Here is a 17,687-nt window from a genome sequence, read left to right on the forward strand (position 1 = left end):
TTTAACAAAAGTTGTTAAAAATAAATGTTTTAAAAGGTAAAAATCTATGTTAATCTCTGTCTGTGCATGTAAACTGTAGCTAAGTAAAACTGTATCTGAAAATTATCCAATATGCTGAGGTGGATAAAATTCTTTTTGGACTTTGTTCCAATTAATTGCCTCATTGTTAAAAGAGGAACAATAGGGACATATTTATTAATATGCTGTTTCTGTGAAGGGGAACCAAGTGTCCCAGAGTTTACTGGTTCTCTGCTCTAACTTTAAAAAAAATATTAATAGCTTGATCCAAAATAGCTTTGGTGTTGGGATATAACTTTATTTACATTTGTATGCATTGCATCCTCATTTCACTTCTCATTGTTTCCTTCTTTATACTAACACCTGCTCAGAAACACTTTGACACTAAAAGAACAGCATGCAAAAATGACGCATTTAAAGCAGTGTTGTTCTTATTGTTGTCATATGTCAAAAAGTGATTCCTGCTAGTGACAAGTTAAGTGAATGTTTTGCAACTTCACTAAATTTTACATATTCTCATCTTATCATGTCAGTGGTAACAAAAAGTTAGCAATATTTGGCTTTCAGGTGAAATTTCAGGATAGCCATAAAATGAACTATAGCTAACGTTTTACAAGTAAACTTAATGTGACTTTCTCTAGGCTTTTAAATACACATGTCCAACTGTTCAGGCACAGGCATCATTGTCTTGCATAGACCAGGGAGTATTTATGTTGGACTAGGGACCAGTGGGCCTGATCTCTGTTCTCTGATGAACGTCAATTCACTTTGAGCAGAAATGATTGTCACTGCCACTGTTGACACCAGACAAGTTAGTGTTGGTGTTACAGGGTGGGAGGGTGTGTCTGGTCAATACCTAGCTGCCTTAAATTTTCTGAATTGTTATAAATGACATCATATGGGGTTCCGTCCCAAGTACAAACCGTACATGATCAGTCAGTGGATTGCAGAAACATTTTTTATTTTTTATTTTTATTGCTTGTTTCATTTGATCAGTGATGAGGGTGTTGTCACAGTGTGTTATGTTATTATTTGTAGAGTTCCTCTTTTAACATGATTAAGGGTTGTCTCAAAAGTTTCCCAGGGAGACATACAAAATTGCACCTTGTATAAAAACAGCATTTTGTAATTCTGTCCAGCAGTGGGTCTTGCATGAATGCTACCCTGAGAAAGTCCTGTCCTCTGTAACCTAATCGTAACACATAACAGAACACGCACAAATTCTCCACATTAACTTTATTCTGTTACAAAAAAAAAAAAAAAAATCATTATCAAACTTATCGGACAGATTAAGAACTAAACAATGTTTGAGCTACATGATTTGAATGTTGTGATAATTTCATAGATGACCCAACTATTTTTTTTTAAATAAACTTGGCATTTTAAGGAAGAAATGATCAAATGTGGTCCAAAAATAACAGAAAAAAAAAAAAAAACATTAAGGTAGCTTTTTAGTTCAGTTAGGCATGGGGAAAGGTTGCAACAACAATACACCTCATCATGGTCAAATCTACAGTTTTATTTGTTAAGATTAGGGATTCAGCCTTGATTATTCCAGATTTACATAGATCATAACTTAGCAACACCTCATGCAAATCATCCTACTAAACGATTATAGATAACAACAATGGCATTTACACATTTAACTTCTTATGTAAAAGTCAATTCAAATATTGAAAATATCCTCATATTTTTTCCATTTTTTGAGGTGTTGCTTCTGTCCTCAACAAGATCATACTTGGAAGCAACAAAAGGTGTCACATACGATAAAAAGCTACACTTGCTGAGAAAGTGGCTAGTTTTTCACCACCTGAGCATAAGCATATAAACGTGTATACTCAATGTAAAAATAAATAAAATAAAATAAAATAAAACACATGGTCAGGGGCTTTTCTAAGACACTGAGTCAGTGTTTCACACTTGTGGTGGCAGACAATATCGGTTAGCACTTAGTCACAGGAAAAAGGAAAGCATTTCTGATAGATTTAAACGTTTTGCTTGTGACGAATGATTGTGCTGTATGTAACATCCTCATCTTTTCCTTCACTCTGTAAATGAAAAATAATGGTCAGAGGGAAATCCTAAAATGTGAGACGTATTTTCAAACATACATGAAGCATAAACCAGTTGGACCTCAAAAATAGAAACAAGACATTTTTTTATGTTAAAAGTTATATTGGTCTTTTTTTTAAACTTTGCATACTCTGTCGTGTTTTTCAGGTGGATATACAAATGAGAGTTTAACAGTATTTGGCGTTGTACACATATAAACTATGACAAACAATAGCAAAGAATCATGTAGCTGATCAGGTTTTTTTAAAAAAGTGATGCGTTTACACGTCGTCTCTGAATAATTACCCTTCTCGCACTCTGTTTCTTGACAGGAACAACAGAACTGTAGGTCACATCGGCATCACTTGCAGCCTGTGTTTCAAACAGAAATAACGCAGTTTTAGTTTATTTCCGTATTGAAAATGTTATTACAACAAACTGTAAAGATTCAAATACTTATTAGTACCAGCTTACCTGAGCTGCCTTGTTTTTCTTGAAAGAGACTTCTGCGTATGTTAAATCCCCTTCATTCTGTAAATCAACAAATTAAAATATCATTAGACAAGATCAGCTTTACTTTATAGACCTCAAAAGGTGCATAAGTTTTTAATGTAGGCAGACAGTAAAGCATTTCTGTTAATGACAAATTATCCACAGAAATCAATGCCTTTGATAAAAAATAGAGATAATTAATCATTAACACCTCCTTATCCAAGTCATTTAATTTTACATACGACTTACTTTTGAGGCTGTTGAATCCTTATTTTTGACACGTTCTGTGAAACATTTAATTGTGGTTAATTATTCCTTTTTTACACACTTAAACGATCTGAATTCATTTATTGTAAACCAAATGGCGGCAGATGTCCGGTCAGACTTACTGGTTCCTCTGAGCACAAACAGGATTGATAAGGCAACAATGACAATGAAGATCAGCACACTCAGAGGGATGGCGAGGATCATCAGAGGAGTAACAGAACTGAAACACACATTGTTATTCGAATTCCAGATCAGGAGATAATGATACTATCTTAAACTAAGATGATGTTGAAAGGACGGTTTTTGAGCAAGCAACTAATAATCACTGTGCTCAAAAGTGCAGCATTGAAGTGTGCTAACCTGTTTTCTTTCTGAACTGTTGTTGCATTTTCTCTTGCTTCTGTGACAGTAGTTGTTGGAGCTACAGTAGTTGTTGTAACTACTGTTGTAGTTGTTGCAACTAGAGTACAAATGAGAATATCATGTCATGAATATTTCATATCAGTAACATGAAAATTATTAACCCTGGTCTCTGTTGGGATGTTACTCCAATCTATATAAGTAGTAATGCATTGACTGTGAAATTCTGCCACATCATCAATGCAAAATAATAAGAATGATTATATTATCAACAGCAAATAGTGAATTTAGATGCTATTTTTTCATGTTAGCGAAACAATGAATCATCTTTTATCAACAATAATTAACGCCTATTGAATATGTGAGCTGTTTACTGTCAGTCACTGAAAAAGTGCATATTTATGTGTGAATATATCAAGAAAGCAACACCTATGACTTCTCCAATAAATAAAATATGTGATAAAAAATATTTAAATTGACACCAACAAACTGCTGAAGGAACAGCCGTTAAGAGTTGTTGAAACAGTATCCTTTATATACATTAATTATGTCATTTTTAGAGCTACGTTAGTGCGACATAACCAGGACACACAAGGAAAAGATTAACGACTGCCGTCAGTTGTTGGTATGATTAAACATGAGAACATAGGGAGCTGAACATTAGCAGACACAAATATTTAGCTGATATATTCACCCATCTCTATTTAATTACAGTCTTTGCCAAACTTAGAAGTTCAGCAGAGGATCAAACAAGTATTTCCTCATCTGTACATGGAGAATCTATAAATCACTTACCAGAGGGTTTGACAGTCACAGTCAGGTGAACTGGCATCTGAAAATCTCTTTTGACACAGTAATACCAACCACTGCTCTCTGACTTCAGTCCACTCATAGTTACACTGATTACATTGCTGACGGCCGTGTTGATGGTTGCTGCATCTATATTTCCAGACACAGTCACACATGTGCTGCCCAGCTTGCACCAACTTACTCCTCCAGAGTCTCTGTAGCTACAGTTTATGGTTATTTTCTCTCCAATATATCCAATCACATTCTGATCTGCCACTGAGAGGATGGGTGTACCTTGATGGGAAACAAATAGTAATAAACACATTATCTGACATCCTTTAAATTTTAAACAGTTATTTTTTGCTTTGACTAATAATATAATAGAATAAAAATTATAATTATGAGCCTTTTGGTTTTCTTTCATGTCATTATTTTATTCTTGTTTACAAATGTTTGAAATGTGCATTCAGAAACACAGCTTACCTGTGGTGACTGACAGCAGAAAGCGCTGCCCGATATCAGCTTCATTATTGTTCTCCACAGCACACCAGTAATAAGTGTCGTCAGCTGTTAACTGTTTTATGGTAACAGTGAAAATTCTTTGACTTTTGTCCTCAGAGATTGAATACTTTCCTGTTTCCCGTTGTGAGTCTGTTCTAATTTCATATGTGCAGCTACTCCAAACATATCCTTTACATAGATATTTCACATGATTTTTGTATTTTCCGTCATACGAACAGGGGATAGAGACTGAAGCTCCTGCCTTCACTGAGACCTTATTGATTGTCTTCACACTTTCACTTCCTGGGGAGAAAAAGATACTGTGAAATATGTTTAGCATGTTATATCACTCATATTCATGAAACATGAAAAAAAAAAAAAAACTAGTTGCTGAAGGCAAAAATATTTTGGTAGAGCATTGAGACTGAAGCTGCACTTTTCACCGATGATTTTCTGTTTATGCTTTTATAAATTAAACAATTTCAAGATCAGCAGGAACATGCTCCAGTGAAGGAGACATAGTCATCTGTGGGCAGTTGTCACCTGACATGTGAATTCATAGATATCTCCAAAACACAAAAAGGAAAACTGATATTAATACGGCCAGCTTTGGATTACAAAGATAATAAAATGTCTGCAAATTATAAACAAAGTGTAATGTGAAGCCACTGACCTGTTATCAGAGGTAGAATAAGAAGAAAGCTCAGAGAAGCAGCCATATCGATGTGCGAACAGCTGCAGCAACTGGTTCAGTAACACTGACTCACTACTTCCCTGTTTTGATGTTTAAAATGTCATTTTAAACATGACATTTTAACCACCTCATCTTCAATGTGGATATTTAAGCTACCCCTATTTTATGTTCGTTTAGTTTGTCAACGTGACACAATGTGTCTGTTTTTTAACATTTTCTTTTCCTCTGTTTTTAAGCACAGAAAATTACAACAGAGTTGGAATTTTAGTTGAGGTGTCAAAAGAGTTTTATTTAAGCCTTTTCCTGTTGCAAATCTGATATTGCGCTTTAAACTCATGTGAAGTGTTGAGACATGGGCGGTTCAAATTTAGATCTACTGACTAATATCCTAATGGGTTCTAAAAATGTAAATGTAGATTTCCGTCTGAAGAAGGAAAAAAGTAAAGACAATGTGTGAAAATGCAAAACTGCACGTTTGATTCGGTTTGCCTGTAAACCTGCAGTTTTGCAAAGCAGAAGCCAATGTTTAATTACATAAATACATGTGTTAGGCTGATGATTGATATATTTAATCAATCATCAGCCTGTCTGTTGTTGCACATTAAAATACCACAGAAAGACAGACTTGATGAGAAAGCCTGTGCACTCTCTGGTCACTTTACTAGATGCACCTGTTCATTTCCTTGTTTGCACAAATAGAATATCATCCGGCCACATTGTAGCACCTAAATGTACGAGGGTATTCAGATGAAATAAAGACGAGTCACTGTAGCTAAAATTCAGCACCATAACTGGCAACAAATGTGACTTATTTGCCATGGGTGTTTGTTTTTTCTTGTTTTCAAAGGGTTTGGTCTGACTAGAAAATGTTAATCTGTTGCGATTTTCTCACACAAGCATCATAGAAGGACCAGAAACAGAGAAAATATCCGGTGAACACTGTCTGTATAAATGCTTTCTAAATGTCAGAGGTAAATGAAAAGATCAATTAAATATTGTATACAAACAACAAGAGCTCAAATGGTTGTTATGCTTTTTTTTGTTGTTGTTTTTAATCCCAATTTGAAAAATATGACGACACTGATAGAGAATTTATGTTGTGCAGAGGTGATCATTTGTAGTGCTGGTGTTTTTCCTTACAGGCTGATGGATCACATATTCACACAGGTCTGTTGGTTTTATTGCCATATTTTCCTCAATACAACACACAAAGACACACAAGATAGAGACATAACAGACAGTAGAAAGTATACATTTTATACAATTTCTGGGTCATCTGGTGCTGTTGAAAGTATTTGGATTTCTTCTGCTTATTTTTTTGTCTCTTGTTTGTAATGAAACACATTTAAATATCAGACAAATATAGTCAGGGTAAAGGCAAAATATAGTTTTCAAATTTCAAGTAAGTTATTGAAAGAAAAAAAGCTAACCAATCCAACGTGGTGCTTTGTGAAAAAATCATTCCCCCGTGTGGCATAATTAATAACTGTGATCAAACACATTTTTCATAAAGATGAATTAAATTTCACTAAGCACACCCTGATCTTATTTCTACCAGACTTCTGAAATAACACAATAACGAGCAACTGTTTGAGGACAAGCTAAACGAGCAACACTGAGCAACATTTTGCTGATCTAAATAAATTTGAAAACAGGAAACAAAGCCATTGATTTTTATCAGTCTGGAAAGGGTTACAAAACTATTTCTGCAGCTTTGGGACTCCAGCAAACCACATTGAGAATCATGATCCACCAACGAATAAAACACAGAACAGTGAAAGACATTTCCAGGGGCTGACCTAACAAAATTACCCAAGAGTGGTGGGATGCTATGCAACATAACGTTTATCTTTCTAACTGAGGTGTTGCCATGATACCTTGCATTGTAATATGTGATGTATTTTTATATAATTTAGTCTTTTATTTTTGCAAAGAAAAAGTTATCCATGAAAATAATCAGATTTATGCAGCCATTTAGAGTAGAGTAGCTACTACTGAGCAATCTAACAAGCAAAAACAAAAATGTTTTCCATGTTTTTTTTTTTATCAATTAATATTTTCAAGATAAATAATAATAAAGAAAAAACTGAGAACTGGAAAATAAAGTCTGTGGTGCTTCCAATTATCCCTGCACCAAGTTCCACAGCTCCAAAACAGTCATTTTAAGTCTTCAGAAGAACATGATACAGTTATGCATTAATCAGTCTTTTTATTTTTTTTTTGCAAAGATTAAATTAACACAACCCAAGGAATTGTATGTTCTTCTGTTCATAAGTCCAAAAAAATGATGAGGCATTAAACATGCTTCCAACTGTAAAGAGAAAAAAAAAAAGCTAAAACAGCAACAACTCATGAAAAATATTTCTACTGAATGTTTAAACTTTTCCCATTAGGTTTACTTATTAGGCTTTGTAAAGCCTAATAATTTGATTCCAAATTAATTCTAAATAATTCCACCATCACAATTTATGTAATTCATTGAACTTTGTACAAACAGTACAACAAAGTTATATTTGAATAGAAACGCAGCAACAACAAAAACATCATGCACATAGTTCACAATTTCCCTGTGCTTATCTAGGTTTCAGGCAAGTCTTTGGCAGCATGTCTGATGACAAAAACATTGACAAAAGATACACGAGTAAAAACTAAATTTACATTCAGAAAATCTCCCCATGCACAAAGATAAAAGTTCACAAATTCTTCATATAACAAGAAGTAAAGAGAACAAAGCAGAACATGCTAAATATTTTGGTTATGGTAAACTACTGTGCTGAATGTGACATCTTCCTCGTTTGCTTCATTCTGTTAAGAGAAAATAGATTTGAGTTCCCCAAATGTAAGAAGTGTTTTTGTTTTTTATCATTATATTTAGTTTTCCAGAGTATCTCACAGTTTGCGCATACGGTAAGTTACGACTGACACCCAGTTTGTGTGAAATAATGTGACAATATGATGTAATTGACGTTTTTCATGTTTTGTTTCTTAGAAACAGCCAAGGGTCACATCACAGCGACCAATCCATGTCGGGGAAAAAAAAAAACATTGAACATTAAATTAAACACTACAGTTTTGTTCAGTTGCATTCTCACAGGTCATATTAAAACATGGGCGAGAGCAAATATATAATTTTGTTATGACAGGCTTACCTGTGGTGTGCTTTTTGTTTTGAAACTAACAGCAGTGTAAACTATTTCCCATTCATTCTAGAAAAAAAAAACAACAAAAAAAACAAGCAACAGAGGTATTAACGGAATGTAACAGAAATTATGAAGACAAACAATTTGAGGCTGCAATTTAAAATGTAATAAACATTTAATAAATAATCAGAGAAATAGCTTTTCCTAATCTAAAAGGTTATATTAGTGTCACTTACTGATCTGGGGTCAGTTGAATCCTCTTTGATGTTCTCTAAGTATGAGAAAAAAAGTGTGGTAACTTATTTACTGTGAAAACATTCAATAATAATACTGCATAAAGCAACGAATAACTGAAACACAACACGGTGCCAAACCGTCACAGCGAAGTGAAAAAAGAGAACAAGACTTACTGCATCTTTGTATAAACCACATGAGCAAGGCCACCAGAACAACCAAGCTCAGCATACCCAAAGTGATGATGTGGACTTTTGGGTCAACGTATCTGTTAGAGATTTTTTGGTATTATCATTTTGTTATTACTTTAGTTCATATTCAGTCTAATGTTAATCAATAGTTAATTAACATTCAGTATTATCCTCCTGACTACCAGTAGTTCATTTTTGTCCTCTGTAGAGGACATTTCTAAACTTGAATATCTCCCACCCCCTGCATTCTACTGAATTAATTCCTTTTGGTATCTGGAGAGGACATTTAGGGCTTTTCAATGATACCACATATGAAGGGGTGGGACTTTTGTTCGTATCTTTTTCTAATACATAAAAATTGTGTTCATCAGTAATAACACATTCTATGGGACGAGACAAAGTAAGTGCATAAAACCTTTTATTACCTTACGAAGACTGTGGGATTTAAAAAAAATGGTGATTGGACAATATTTTTTTTCCTGGTAGTCAGGAGGTTATTGTGATTTTCAGTTTAAAGTGTTCTCTTCCTTATGTGTGTATAAACTGACCTGGAGGCCCCACCTGCCTGTTCGTCTTCAGTTATCTGTGTGTTTCCCAGACCTTGAATTATTTTTCCACAGGTGCCTCCTTATCAACCGGAATACTCTCTACCTTAGAAACTGCCTGTGTGCAGTAATATATTGTCTCTGCTGTCTATCCTCCTTCTTTTTGCTTGATAATAAAAGACAAGCTGTAACCAAAGGTCTTCAGAACGCTCAGTGAATGGCTCGGAGGAGCAGTTTGCTGAGACTTCTCCTTAAAATTCATATATGTTGTCTGTGTATTTTTAATGAAGGTTCGAGGAAATTACCCATCAGTATCTAAAACACATATTTTAAACAGGAGGTGCAGATTCAACTTTACAAAATGATACTTTTTCCACAGTTATGGTATGCATCTATGATATAAAGTATAGAAAATGGCAGCATACTGAAAGCGTTTAGCTTTTACTTATTAACAAATATTGCAGAATACCGCTGATTTGGGATTTCTCCAAGTCCTGGATCAGTGGGTCTTGTAGCAGCAGGGGTTCCTGTGACCTCAATCGTTTCTGTTGTTGCTTGTAAACCTATAACTTAAAAACAAATATTTAATTGGTTGAGTTATACAGTAATCCATTCCTAGCTCTGTTTACCCTTCAAACAATTTAAATATGCAATTTTTACAGATGTGCCGATCACAGTGTTTTTGTCCTCGTCGGTATTGATCAGCGGTTAAGATTAAACACTGCTGATAAAGAGATGCATTTTAATACATTTTATTTTCCAGAACAGATTAGGACACAACATACTACTTGGAAAATAATATTTGACACCACTATCTCTACAGCACAGTAGTGAGAAAAGAGGTCAGAAAAGATCATTTTATGTTCGGCAAAGGCAGAAACAGTAATAGATGATATAGAGGTGATGTTGAACCTTTTTGTCCTGCTCAGGTACAGATGTGTCAGCTATATAAGGTCATGAAAAGAGGGTGTACTTTGGCTGCAGTCGTGCTAGAAGGCGACGTAAACCTATACGCTGGCCCTCAGTAAGAATTTGGTCATCTAAAACGATAAATTTAGCCATCTTTTTTTGCTTGTCTTTTTGCTTCATCAATGCTTCTTGAAAAGTGAAACCCTCTCTTTAGATTTTCTCAACTTGCATTGCTTCACCTTACTTCCTTTTAAAGTTTGTTGGGTAAACGATGTACTGCAATCATCTTTAGCCACTGCCTTGGGAAACACCCGAACTGCAACTGGTGACTGAAACACTTTTTTTCTGCTTTAGAATAGTTCTAAACTACAGAAACGTGGAGTGTCCAGTCAAGATATTTTACATCAACTGCCTTATTAGGTATTTTGGAGATAATTGTTTCATGGAGTAGTAATTTTTTAAAATCACATAGTATTTGTGTGAGTTACAGAGATAACTCACCACGCCATCACATTTAAATTTGTGAGCTACACCCTCAGCAGAGGATGAGAATAGCCCAAAGATGCTTTTCTTTTGATGAGTGACCGTCAGGAAAGGACGGTGAGTGGGACAATGACAAGAGGTCCTCCGATATTGTAATGACACAAAATGCACGGGAAAAAGGAAGTGGCCAATGGTCATGTCGTACCAACGTCAAACTCAGATCTGCAGAATATATGTGAAGGTTGCTCATCATGTGAGTTACCAAAAGAAGACTAAGAAACCTAAAGGAATTGGAGAGTTTCTCTAACAAGGGAACCAAAATCCCTTTTGTGACATGTGCAAACCTGGGGACCAGCTTCAAGAAGCGTAGCAATGGACTTATTAGATTTTAGTCATGCAAGAAAAAAAAAAGTGATTTTGTTTCCTGGAACTTGGGTTTTGTTTTTAGTTCAAAAATTAGAGGCTATTTGGACCAATGTTTGGTGACTTTGCCAAACTTAGAAGTTCAGCAGAGGATCAAACAAGTATTTCCTCATCTGTACATGGAGAATCTATAAATCACTTACCAGAGGGTTTGACAGTCACAGTCAGGTGAACTGGCATCTGAAAATCTCCTTTGACACAGTAATACCAACCACTGCTCTCTGGCTTCAGTCCACTCATAGTTACACTGATTACATTGCTGACTGCTGTGTTGACGGTTGCTGCTGTTCCATCTATATTTCCAGACACAGTCACACATGTGCTGCCCAGCTTACACCACCCTACTCCTCCAGAGTTTCTGTAGCTACAGTGTATGGTTATTTTGTCTCCAATATATCCAATCACATTCTGATGTGCCACCGTGAGGATGGGTTTATCTTGATGGGAAAGAAATAATAATAATAAACACATTATTTGACGGCCTTTAAATTTTAAAAAAGTTATTTTTTGCTTTGACTAATAATATAATAGAATAAAAATTATAATTATGAGCCTTTTGGTTTTCTTTCATGTCATTATTTTATTGTTGTTTACAAATGTTTGAAATGTGCATTCAGAAACACAGCTTACCTGTGGTGACTGACAGCAGAAAGCGCTGCCCGATATCAGCTTCATTATTGTTCTCCACAGCACACCAGTAATAAGTGTCGTCAGCTGTTAACTGTTTTATGGTAACAGTGAAAATTCTTTGACTTTTGTCCTCAGAGATTGAATACTTTCCTGCTTCCCGTCGTGAGTCTGTTCTAATTTCATATGTGCAGCTACTCCAAACATATCCTTTACATAGATATTTCACATGATTTTTGTATTTTCTGTCATAAGAACAGGGGATAGAGACTGAAGCTCCTGCCTTCACTGAGACCTTATTGATTGTCTTCACACTTTCACTTCCTGGGGAGAAAAAGATACTGTGAAATAGCATGTGTCGCATTTCATATTGGTCATATTTTTGAAACATATGGAAAGACACCTAGTTTCTTAAGGCAAATGATAGTGGATTGAGACTAAAGCTGCAATCCGCAATGCTCCTTTACTGATTGTTTATCCTTTGAAACTCTGCAGATAAAAAGACTATTAAAAGATCTACAGGAACATGTTTCTGTGAAGGAGACACAGTGATCTGTGAAAATAGTTAACTGATATGTCAATTTATAGACATCTTTAAAATATAAAAAGTAGTAGTGTACAAATTTATTCTGAATGAAAACTGAATAAATTCAGAGCTTTGGATCACAAAGATGATAAAATGTCTGCATACAATAAGCAAAGTGTAATGTGGAGGCACTGACCTGTTATCAGAGTTAGAATAAGAAGAAAACTCAGAGAAACAGCCATATCGATGTGAAAACAGCAGCAACATCAATTAGCTCAGTAACACTGACTTCCTACTTCCTTATTTTTATGGGGTTTTTTTTTTTATCAACAATTCATTTGCATGTTAATTACCACATCTTTTATATGGTTATTTAATCTATCTTTAGTTTATACTCTTGTTCAGCTTGTCAATCGTTAATAATCTTTAACTTGGATTTGTTTTTTCACATTTTTTCCCTCTGTTTTTGAGCACAAAAAGCTTATTTTGTAACAGAACATTACAACAAAGTGGGGATTTTATTTGTGGTGTCAGAAGAGATTTAAAGAAAGCTTTTCCTGACAGAGACATAACATCGTATTTTAAAACTCATGTGAAGTGTGCAGACATGGTTGGTTCAAATTGAGCTTTGTTTAATAAAATCCTAATAAGTTCTAAAAATGTAAAAGTTTATGCCATGCAAACATGCTTAACATGCCCCCATTAAATGCTAAACAGATTACTTCTCACAGCTAGACGTTTATTTTAGAATTACCTTATTTTGTTTTACCCAAAGATTAAACCTGCAGCTTCCACGTCAGGCGTTAATAAAATTGCATATTGTAGTCAGCAGGTGGCAGTGTAGACCAACTAAACAAAAACTAGTGTAGACATCCTGCTAACATGTAATATTATGAACTATAAAAGTTGTTCTACAGAGTGAAGTTAAGTCACGAGTTCCATGTGGCAAAATTCTTGCATTTGAAACTGGTAAAGCAAAGAGTAGTTCTGGCAATTAAAATGTCCCTACATTGTTTGGAAGAAAAAACAACTTTATTTCGGGAATAGACGATTCGAGATAATCCATCCTCTGCATACTTGTTCCTTGTCTTAGAGGCCAACAGACAAGCAACCTTGCACCACACCCTTAACTAAGGGCAATTTGGAGGAAATAATTTATCTGTCATGTTGTTGTTGTTCTTTTTTTATTGTTTTTTATGACAGTGGGAGGAAGCCATATAGTACACTGAGAGAACTAACAGTTTATTTATTTATTCAATTCCGTTTTTCTTTATTTACCGTATTTGTAGTCCAGTTGGTCGACATGACGTCTCTGTCGCCTCTTGATGACGTTATCATGTAGCTGCAATTTTCTGCGCGAAATACAAAGCGACAACACCTTTTATTTGGGCGCCTTGTTGAGTTTCAGTTCACATGAAGCTCCTCGTAGATCCGTGATCTGCCCTCCTCAGTCAGCAGACTCCTGTCTTTGTTTTTCCGGTGGCGAACTCTCCCGGTTCTGCATGGAGTACGGGAAAGAGAGAGTGGTGGCGTTAGTCGACATGGACTGTTTTTACGTCCAGGTGGAGCAACGGCTGAATCCAGCTCTGAAAAACACCCCTTGCGTGGTGGCTCAGTACAAGACGTGGAAAGGAGGCGGGTGAGTTTCTGACACAGAGAAACAGTCGAGGTGATCAACGCAATTAATGCTTATCCAAAACGGAAGTCATCATAACATCTGTTAGCTGACTGGGGCTGTCATTATTTACTGAGAGAACAGAGGCGTAAATGCCCAACAGGTTACCGCATCAAAGTAAATTACTCTACATTGTATTAGATAAACTACACTAAATATAAATGTAGCGTCACATACTGTACATTTTAGGTACTGCAACAGCCACCTCAGCTTCATTATGTACCAATAATGGACTCCAGTGTGGAGACTGTAGAATCCTTCTTACCCACTATGGCATAAATGGTTGTGTTTGGATTAGATTAGGAAGAACTTCCTTCATTTAATCTGGTCATCCACTCATTTATAGTTTAGACCTTTGATCCATCAAAAGACAATGATGTGGATGAACTTCTGTGACATTAGTTTCAACATGTCTCTGTGTTGGAAACTTTCCTACAAATAAATCACTTAATTTTAAATCTCTCATATTTAACTCTCTACTATTGAAGGGGATCATGCGCTAAACGTGGTTCTGAGCGACGTGTCATTATCTGTTAGTATCATAGCGGTGAGTTATGAGGCGAGGGCCCACGGTGTCACCAGGAACATGTGGGTGGACGATGCAAAAAAGCTGTGCCCAGATCTCCAGGTGGCCAGAGTGCGAGAGTCTCATGGGAAGGCAGATCTAACTCAGTAAGTGCTGTCAGTTTACTCGGCAAAACGTCCACATTGTGGTGCTTGTGCTGCTTGACCTCTGTTTGTAGTTACAGAGAGGCGAGTGTGGAAGTGATTGAGGTGATGTCTCGTTTTGCTGTGATTGAGAGGGCCAGCATCGATGAGGCCTACATGGACCTGACGGCAGCCGTCCAGCAGCGGTGCAGAGACATAGCAGATCAACAGATCGACCAACGGCTTCTCAGGACTACTCACATTCAAGGCTATCCATTTGCGCATGACGAGTCCAGCCAAGTTGACGATTCAGCTTTGGATAAAGGTAGACTTATTCAGTCTTTATACTGTAACAAGTCAGCATTAGGAGGCTAATACTGAAAGCGGCAAGTCTTAAATTCCTAAAACCCCAACAAATGTTATGTCTGTTAACTTTTTTTTTAATTTATTTTATTTTATTCTTAGAACAGAGAAGATCCAGAGGAGTCCAGCAGTGGTTGGCGTCCTTATCTGTCCCAACCGAGGGAGAGCAGAACTCTGCAGAGCTGCAGCTAACTGTCGGTGCGCTCATTGTTGAAGAAATGAGAGCAGCCGTAGAGAAGCACACAGGCTTCCGCTGCTCAGCAGGGATATCTCACAACAAGGTGGGATAAAACTTCACATAATTCTGATGTGAGACCGGCGACTGTTGTTGCTGACCTCATATGTAACTCTCTACTGTTGAAGGTGCTGGCTAAGCTGGCCTGCGGTCTGAACAAACCTAACAGACAAACTATCCTCCCTCTGGACTCTGTGACTGAGCTGTTTAGCACTCTGCCAGTCGGCAAGATGTGAGTTTAATTGTCACTGTCCCGCAAAAATTTCACTGACCTTCCGATGCAGAAGTGCAACAGATGACTAGTAGAACCGTTCGCTCTTATTGTTCCACGCAGTCGTAACCTCGGGGGCAAGATGGGTGCGTCGATAACAGAAACTCTGGGGGTTGAGAACATGGGAGATCTCACGCGGTTCTCTCTGGCACAGCTGGGGCAGCACTTTGGAGAAAAGACAGGGTGAGGACTGTTCACAAAAAACAGCTTACAGAATCAATATTTTTTTTAAATATTGTCCCTAGTTTACAATCCTTTTTATGTACAATAATACAGGAATTCAGTTAATCTTAATTTTGCACTAGAAGTGCACATGTAATTCTTTGACGTAGCTTGATTTCCTTTGCTGCGTCATGCTGTTATAATGTAATAATATTTCTGCTCTGCAGCCAGTGGCTGTATGACTTGTGTCGGGGGATTGAGTTTGAAGCTGTGAAACCCAGGCAGCTTCCCAAATCCATTGGCTGCAGTAAGAACTTCCCTGGGAAAACATCACTGGCCACAAAACAGCAGGTACAGACCACCAGTTGCAGAAGCATACTTGAGCTATTTCTACATCCAATTTCTATTTATTATCTGAAATGTTTTTCTCTGCAGGTCTTTATTTGTTTATGCTTTCTCAATGTATGTTCATGCTAAATCCAAACCTCTGTGCAGGTGCAGTACTGGCTTCATCAACTGGCCCTTGAGCTGGAGGAGAGGTTGACCAAAGACAGAGAAGCGGTGAGAAAAAAATCCCCGCTATCGTTTATGTTTTGTTTTGCATTGAAATTGTGATGTTTTACCCATTTCTACTCCATAGCCGCCTGCTCATTTCACATCAGTGTTTTCTCACCGACATACAGAACGGTCGAGTGGCAAAGTTGTTGACGGTCGGAGTGCGTCAGCTTGGTGACAAGAGGCAGAGCAGTTTCTCTCGATGCTGCGCGTTGGTGCGCTACGAGGCGACTAAAATATCCAGTGACAGCTTTGCCATTATCAAGAGTCTCAACACAGCAGGAAACCAACAAGCCGCATGGTAATTAAAGAGCAGCGGTGCTGCAAGGTATTTATAGTGCCACTTTGAGTAAATGCTCTGTGATTTAGACCTTCTGTCTTCCATGTCTCCAGGACTCCGCCTCTGACCCTGCTGCACCTCTCAGCCAGCAAATTCAGCGATGCGCCGACCACAGGGGGGATCGCTGGCTTTCTGTCCAGTGATCCCACTTCGACTCAGAGTTCCTTCTCTGCGACTCAGACCCCCTCTAATACACAGTCAGACCTAAAAAATGTGTCTCCAGGCAACCAACCTGGAACTATACAGTCCTTCTTTCAGAAAGCGTCTGGGAAACAAAAACAAGCCAAGAAGGAGGAAGATGAGTGTGGAAACTCAAGAGAAGTCTCTTCATCTGTCATCTTAGATGAAAAATTTTCCACTGATAGGCGTTCTAGCACCAAAATCATCTCAGAAAGCCCCCGCTCTGGCATCTCCTCTTTCTTTCAAAAGAAAAGCCTTGAAGGAAGCTTTGGGCCTTCAGCCCTACCGATCCCCACGTCTGAATCTGAACCTGAAATCATAGATGGAGATCACTGTGAAGATCCTGACGCCGTTGCCGAGCACGAACCCGATCAGCCACGATTTAAAGATGTAAGGACGAAACCAGAGACAGAACCAGAAGACCGCCAACCTCCAAGCGTGCTTGTGGAAGACCTGATAACCTGTGAGCGCTGCGGTAAAGAAGTGCTGGTCTGGGAATTGCCTGAACACAACGACTTTCACTTTGCACTGGACCTCCAGACTTCCCTGTCTTCATCTATTAATTCAGCAGTCAACACTTCCAGTTCCACCACCTCTTCTTCTTCCAGTGTGTCTCTGGTTCCTCTTAGAGCAGGAGGCACAACGCAATCAACCCGGGGCAAAACAAAAACAAGAGGCCCGTCAGGCCCTGCTCCAAAAAGACAGAGATCCCAAGGAGGAAGTATGGGTACCTTGGATTCATTTTTCAAAAAGAACTGATGACATAAATGTATCCGACTACAGTAAAAACAGTAATCTGGTTTTTTATTCATATCAAAAAGCAACCTAGAAAAACAATTTTTTAAAAAAATTTTCATTCAAAGCAATCACTGCGTAAAGAAATTATTTATTCTGAACCAGGTTTTTGTTTTATTACAGTACTTTAATAAGCTTATTTTCTAAACTTGTAACAATTAAAGGTGTTTCTAATACATCAAAGTAGTACATCGCATTGTGTTGCAATACTG

General features: G+C 37.2%; 2 protein-coding genes across 3 annotated transcripts; one reads left to right on the top strand and one right to left on the bottom strand.

Annotated features, from left to right (window-relative positions):
* Window positions 1-1,237: 1,237 nt before the first annotated feature.
* LOC103133632 (uncharacterized) lies at window positions 1,238-12,662 on the bottom strand. The gene is made up of 11 exons (XM_016667927.1): window positions 12,448-12,662; window positions 11,729-12,049; window positions 11,242-11,535; window positions 4,462-4,782; window positions 3,985-4,272; window positions 3,190-3,289; window positions 2,952-3,049; window positions 2,812-2,846; window positions 2,545-2,601; window positions 2,377-2,442; window positions 1,238-2,066 (listed from the first exon to the last, which is right to left on the bottom strand). Exons 1-11 carry the CDS (start codon window positions 12,491-12,493, stop codon window positions 2,004-2,006), a joined length of 1,689 nt encoding a protein of 562 aa, XP_016523413.1. The 5' UTR covers window positions 12,494-12,662; the 3' UTR covers window positions 1,238-2,003.
* Window positions 12,663-13,523: 861 nt separating this feature from the next.
* On the top strand, window positions 13,524-17,661 carry polh (polymerase (DNA directed), eta). 2 transcript variants are annotated; one of them, XM_007545272.2, is made up of 10 exons: window positions 13,524-13,890; window positions 14,464-14,598; window positions 14,670-14,899; window positions 15,040-15,218; window positions 15,301-15,404; window positions 15,507-15,626; window positions 15,833-15,956; window positions 16,101-16,166; window positions 16,289-16,461; window positions 16,554-17,661. In XM_007545272.2, the coding sequence occupies exons 1-10, from the start codon at window positions 13,577-13,579 to the stop codon at window positions 17,437-17,439; spliced, it is 2,331 nt and encodes a 776-aa protein (XP_007545334.1). In that variant the 5' UTR covers window positions 13,524-13,576; the 3' UTR covers window positions 17,440-17,661. The 2 variants fall into 2 exon arrangements, with proteins under 2 accessions (XP_007545334.1, XP_007545335.1); XM_007545273.2 differs by having other exon boundaries at window positions 14,730-14,899.
* Window positions 17,662-17,687: the final 26 nt, after the last annotated feature.

Source organism: Poecilia formosa, unplaced genomic scaffold, assembly GCF_000485575.1.
Source record: "Poecilia formosa unplaced genomic scaffold, Poecilia_formosa-5.1.2 Scaffold12, whole genome shotgun sequence".
Lineage (NCBI taxonomy): Eukaryota > Metazoa > Chordata > Actinopteri > Cyprinodontiformes > Poeciliidae > Poecilia > Poecilia formosa.